Source organism: Tupaia chinensis, unplaced genomic scaffold, assembly GCF_000334495.1.
Source record: "Tupaia chinensis unplaced genomic scaffold, TupChi_1.0 Scaffold000196_1, whole genome shotgun sequence".
Classification (NCBI taxonomy): domain Eukaryota; kingdom Metazoa; phylum Chordata; class Mammalia; order Scandentia; family Tupaiidae; genus Tupaia; species Tupaia belangeri.
The window spans coordinates 2,816,248-2,822,936 of NW_006159671.1; the positions used below are offsets into that span (position 1 = coordinate 2,816,248).

The 6,689-nt window shown below is 35.7% G+C and overlaps 1 protein-coding gene across 1 annotated transcript in view; it reads left to right on the top strand.

Annotated features, from left to right (window-relative positions):
- Nucleotides 1–6,689, top strand: part of GAS2 (growth arrest specific 2) — a 136,266-nt gene that overhangs the window by 54,406 nt on the left and 75,171 nt on the right. The window contains exon 4 of the mRNA XM_006146905.3: nucleotides 3,939–4,002. Coding sequence (XP_006146967.1) covers nucleotides 3,939–4,002 — 64 coding nt within the window. The remainder of the gene's footprint in view (nucleotides 1–3,938; nucleotides 4,003–6,689) is intronic.

The window sequence follows — 6,689 nt, forward strand, 5'->3', positions numbered from 1 at the left end:
TATATATATATAAATAAAATAAAATCTTTGTATGCTGGTCAGATTGCCCCCTGAACCTAAAATTTGATTACATTTAGAATGAACTAACTCTGACTTTATATAAATAATAAAATATTTAAGACAAACTCATTATACTAGGACCACTCTAAATAATGTCTCCCAATAATAAGTTGTTCTTAATTCCATAATTTCTTCCACTACTTAATAAATGACCAACACTTTTTTTTTTTTCTTAATGACCAACACTTTTTAGGTGCACAAAAATTGCTCATGGAGGAAAAATTAAATTAGTATTAACTGACTAAACCAAATGAAAATAATAGTTAATTAAATTATAACAATGAAAATAATAATAAAGACCATTTCTATTGGACAAGTATTTCCTGTGTGCCAAGTACTATTCTGTGCTAAACATAATAAGTATTATTTTGCTTATAAACAACAAATATAATGTAGGTACTATTGTTTTTCCCTCAGAAAACAGATCCATTTTGCTCAGCTTTTCCTGACGGGGTCTTTCTGAAAGCTTTTGACTCTCCTGCCTCAGCTTCCTAGTGACTAGGACTGCAGGTTCGGGTGATTGCTCAGCTCCGTTAGGGTGAATCAGAAATCCAACCCTGGCCTCCCGTGTGGTCATCACCTCCCCAGTTAGTAACATCTACAGGTGCCCGTTACTTTGGGCCAGAAAAACAGATTTTATAGAGTAAGCTTCCCAAATAAAACGGCAAGTGAATGATAGACTCACGCTCACACACCGATCTTTTTGGCTTCTATTTTACAACCGTAACTCTTTCCTCTGCTCCTTTAGTTCAGACGTTTCTTCAGTGCAAAGTTCAGTCACCTCCTAATACGGTAAAGGTACTACTTAAAGACATTTGGGTTTAATTTTATAGCTATAGGGTAATACTTGATTGTACAATTAAAAATCATTGACAAACGAAGTTTTTGCCTTTTCTAAAAAGGCTAGTTAAAATTTTAGTCTTTATTCAGTTTCTTTGTTGTCACAACTATCACCCCCCTGTAACTGCCATCATCCCCAGTATGTGATGTAATAGTTACGAAGGAATTACTATGTCCTAGGCACTGGGCTAAGTAGTAGGCCACTGCAGATGCATCCCAGTCACTGCTCATTTGCCATCAAACACTGATTTTTTTACTGTGGTCATTATTATCCAGCATGGTATACTCGATATTTAAAAAGCCATTAACATGTGAGGCAATAGTGTAAGTGTATTTTGAAGCAATTTTATTGCTTTATAAAAAATAATATTTTCTAGAAGACTTGAACCACTGTGCTTTTGTTAGCATTTTTGTCAGAAAGGATGCTGGGGAAGATATTTGTTTTTCTTAAATTCTGTAGGCTGGTTTTATTAAGAAGATACAATGGAAAATCACACAGCTATCTTTCAGTTTTCCAAGTTGATTTTCTAATGATCAGTGGCAGATTTGACAGTTGCAAAAGCTGTTTTAAATTGCTAAATGAAGAAACAAAGAAATATACAATAAAAATACACTCTATGTGTCAAATTGTGTTATATTGCCTGCATTAGGATTTCTCTTCAAAATAAATTTGATTTTTCATCATGTATACCTATTTACATACCAATGCTTATATAGTCCTCAGAATATATACAATAAGTTGATCTAAAAATCATTGGAGTTGTGACAAGTATTCATTTTTATAGTTGGTTATCGACTGCACATTGAAACAATTTGGTTAGTTCACTAATAACTTTCATATTTTGACACCATTTCTATGAAGAAGTGCATGAAATTGTTTCCAAAGTTAATGGGCTTTAGCCACTTGCTACATACTGCTTCTCTCTCTCTTTCTCTCTCTCTCTCTTTTTTTTTTTTTTGTAAGATTTTTGTTATAGGGTATGTGCACTCTCTGGAGAGACAAAGACAGAGAGACATAGAACAACAAATCACCTACCAGGGGGCATGACCACACTCCCATTCCTTTCCTGCATTTTCCTCTCAGGATTTTGGGCATGCATATACACGCTCCCGGTATGAGTTTCAAGCACTGGTTCTGGGACTCGAACCGTGATCAACTACATGGGAGTCCAGCACCTTACACTACAGCACGTACTGGTTCCATACACATAGCTTTCTTAAGATGAGGGCATTAGCAGGGCCTTTAAAAGTCTTCCTCTCCTCACTTTTCAATGTAGTCTTTTTTCAGTCAAAACTGTTATTTGTACTATGGACATGGTAAAAACAAGTCTGAATCAGAAAAAAATGATGATCTAGAGAGGAAGATTGATTTTTTTCTTCTGTGTAGTTCTGTTTTGTGATGTGTATTATTGCTGTCTGTTTGAAATCAATGCCTATGTGACATTATAATCCCTCTGGCACGTTGCATTGAAGTTGGTTCAATAAATCAAACCTCATGCAGTTGGTATCATTTTAGCCATAGGCAACCAGTGGTTTATCTGAAACTAAAGCAGTAAACTTGTATTTGAAACCTCTTGGAAGTAATTGGAAGTTTCCCTAAGTAGAGTTTTGTGATAATTCACTAATGGTCAACTAAAATTAAAATTGGTATTATGAAGAATAAAAATTGGTAGTAAAATTCTGTAACTCAGATTTTCCATAGTCAATTCTATTTTAAGGAGCATTGCTGATGGGATTACAATTTAGTTAAAAGTAACATTTTTATAACAAATAATAATACATTTATGTTTGTTTAAGGCAAAATGAAATCATGTACTTTTACAATCCAAGTGAACGTAGTTTTTCTATTTACCACACACTATTATCAAATTTCATGATGCTGTCAGTGGACAAAATATTGCCACTACCATAAGCTGTGGAGAAAAGGATTTGGAATCTTTAAGTTAAGTAAAAAACAATACTGGGAAATTGAATCATTATGAATTTCTTTGAGAATTTAAAGTAATATTTCTATTCTTCTGAAAGTGGATCTATCAGCAATCAATTAAGCTAGTATTTTCTTCTAGTAGGATATTACAGGGTAGTCAGAAAAGTCATGATGCATTTTTGCATAGAAAAATCTGTCATCACTTTCCTAACAACTCAATAATTCTATGTAAAGATGGTCTCAATGCAGATTTTCCCCTGATATCTGTCATTTGTATTTGTTGATGAATATAACATTTTAAAATTCCCCTTGTCTTGGTTTAAAAAATAATAGCATAAGCAGCACATGCTCCTCCGGTAGGTTCAATAAATGCAACTACGATATGTCAACATTCTGAATATGTCCATAGATATCGGTGAAGCTAATTTACTAAGTAATCAGATTATATTAGAATAGAGATATCAACTCGAAAAACAGTCTTCTAATATGCTCATTTGATGGGCAAAGTTGGCTAGTGGTAAAGGGGCACGTATTTACAAAACCCAGTCAGTTGAACTCATTTCTATCTAAAGTATTATTTAATCAGATTTGATGAGGAGAGGTCAAGTTTCAGGACCTCACTTGATATTCATCTTTGTTTGGGGAACAACAAAAGACTGTGGTCCATAATTTTTATCCTTACTCATTGCATTCTTGCTGATAAAAATCACTAGTGAAGGTAGATCCAGGTTATTAGACTGGCCAGTTTTGCTCTATAGTCTTGTTAGATTGTACGTTTTAAAATACCTATTATTTATTTTATAGTTATAGCTATGTAGGTATCGAGTATTGACTTACTAATTAGCATACTGAGGAAAATATTTTCAGAATGAGATTTCCTCAGGGTGAGAGTTCCTGAGATTTCATGGCTCTGGGGAGGGATTTAGGGGACAGATTTGAAGACCCCCCGATGCCTTTATGCGATCAGGTGGACTATGGAAAGGATGAGTTCTCAGAATGCCAGAACAAAGACTGGGGTGGGGACTGTTTTTAGCAATCCTGTTATTAGCACTGCAAACTGCTTTACAACCTTGTCTATTATAAAAGTGTTCACTTCTTTCTTGTCTTTCAGTCCTCCACAAGCAACCCAGAGAAGTGTGTCTCTGTCTGCTCGAACTTGGCCGGATTGCAGCTAGGTGAGTCGAACTAGGCTTCTATGCCAAGATATAAACCATCTCAGCATCCAAGCAATAGATAAATTTGCTAGATTTTCATTTTCGATTTAATCTGGATGTTGAGTATTTACCCACTCGAATATAATTGGTATGGACATCTTGAGAAAAATTGTTCAAACTAAAAACATGCCGCCAATGTTCTTAACATCACTATTATGTTGCCAAAACCACTATGTTGAAACATTTGCTAAAATCCTCTAATCAAATAAATTTTCCCTCTAGACATTGTGAGAAATGAGGAAGGACTTTATATGTGAAGTTTTATGGAACAGTTAATTCTATTTTTTTTTATTTTTAGAGAAAGAGAGAGAGATTTGAGGTTTTTGCTATAGGGCGTGTGTGCTCCCCAGAGAGACAGAGAAAGACAGAAGGTAAAATATCACCCCCCAGTAGGATGGCCACACCACAATCCCTTCTCCATTCTCATCTTGGGCACATATGACATATGCACACATTCCCAGCATGAGTTTCAAGCCTCTGGGTCTGGGACCTGAACCATGGTTGACTATGTGAGAGTCCAGTGATATAACCATTACAACCATCTGCTGGTCCCACAGTTAGCTCTATTTTTTAAAAAATGCCTATGTGTTTACATGAGAAAGAGAGACAGGGAGAGAGAGATGGGAACCTGTCACAGGTTCTGGTTATGCTGCAATTACCCTTCTCTAGTCTTCCAGCTGGTGGGATCTTTGGTACTCCCACAAGTGCCTGAAGTATTTTGTAGGTTGACCAGGCTGGGGTTTGTATTGTTGTGTTTTAGAGATAATTTTGCTGTAGGGTGTGTGGACTTGCCAGAGAGAAACAGAGAGACAGAATGCAAGAAATCACCCCCCAGGGGAGATGGCCACACTATAATCCCTTGTCCTCCATTCTCTCAAGATTTTGGGCATGCACACACATGCACCTGGCATAAGTTTCAAGCCTCCAGGTGCAGGACTTGAACCATAGTCAACTCAGTCTGTGTCCAGTGATGTAACCATTATGCCATCTGCTGGTCTCTGGGCTGGGATTTTGAAGCTAGGTCAACATATGAGATTCGACTTCTCTTGAGCATAACCTCACTACTCTGCTATAGAGCCAATCCCAGCTAATTCTTTCTGCAGTGGAGAGACTTCTAATCTCTGTATTTCCCTCTTCTTCTACCCCCTTGCTTCTTGTTTACACTCTAATAATTTTCAGTCTCCTCTTTTGTTTGTTTTTCTCATTTTCTCCCATTCAACACTTCATTCCTCAGTTCTTTTAGCTCTCATTTATGAGTGGGGAGATAGTTTTTAAATTGGTCTCTATATTTTTATTAAAGAAAGATATAGAAGGTTTGTTCTTATCTAGAGACATTTTAGGAGATTATTTCTTCTGGAAGAAGGAAAAAAAGGAGAATTTACACAAATCATAGCTAATTATGTAATAGGACCAAAGGACTTTATCAGGTAAGTCAACTCACTTTGGTTTCATATTTTTCATTTATTATTTTGCAAATAACCAGACGTGTATTCAGAAATGAAACCCATGACATGTATTCAATATGAAACCTGTATTCAGTATGAAACCCAAAGAATGAGGAATGAAATACGGACATTGAAGAAGTTCTCGATGCAAAATAGAAATTCTTAATGAATTAGAAGATATTTTTTGATAGATATCTGGATATACTTTTAGGGTTGAGATCAGATGAACTAGCAAGAGAAAGTGAAAACTAGCACTGCTTTCTCAAATAGGGGCCTTCTGAAGAAAATCAAGAAAAGAAAATACAAGGTGTGTACATTGGCAAATTGCAGCATAGCTAGGAAACTCACTGCAGAAGAAAAAAACCTTCTTTCTGATATAATAGAAAATTAATGTGTAATCAGAAGTAACCCTGTGTTCTTCAAATTATCATAGTCAATATAATCTTAATAAATTGTTCATCAAGTATGATTTTATTTTACCACAATGATTGGGTGGTAAACATTAAAGAATCCATAAAGAAAGCATTCTTTAATGTTTAATTCAAATGAAATATTACTGAGTCTCACTCAATATGGAGTAGAAAATCAATTTGAAGCATGGAGTTTTCCCTACTCCTCCATTCACCATTCCCAGATAGCCATGTGACAGCCTCTAGTCTTGGTTTCACTCAAGTGTCCCTACTCAGTTATTCGTTTTAATTGACAAATAAAAATTGCACATATTTATCAGGTACAATGTGATGGTTTGATCTATGTATTCACTATAGAAAGATTCAAGCTAATTATCTCTCTTACCTCACCAATTTATTAAATTTTTATGGTAAGCATCATCATAATCTATCCTGACAATTTTGAAATATGCAAGACTTCATATATTGTATGCCTGTAAGAAGAAGGGAATTCTATCATTTGTGACAACATGGATGGCAGTGGAAGACATTATACTGAGTGAAGTAAACCAGGCTCAGAGAGACAAATACTCTGTGGTATCATTTCTAAGTGGAATCTCAAAATTCGGTCTCATGGGAACAGAGAGTAGACGGTGGTCACCAAAGACCGCAGTTGTGAAAGTGGGGTGGGGAAAGGGAAGCTGTTGATCGAAAGTAGAGAACTTCAGTTAGACTGGAAGAGTAAGCTTCTGTGATCTATTGCCCTCCATGTCACCATTCTTTGTAAGAAATGGACACTCTAGGAGTCCTGCTG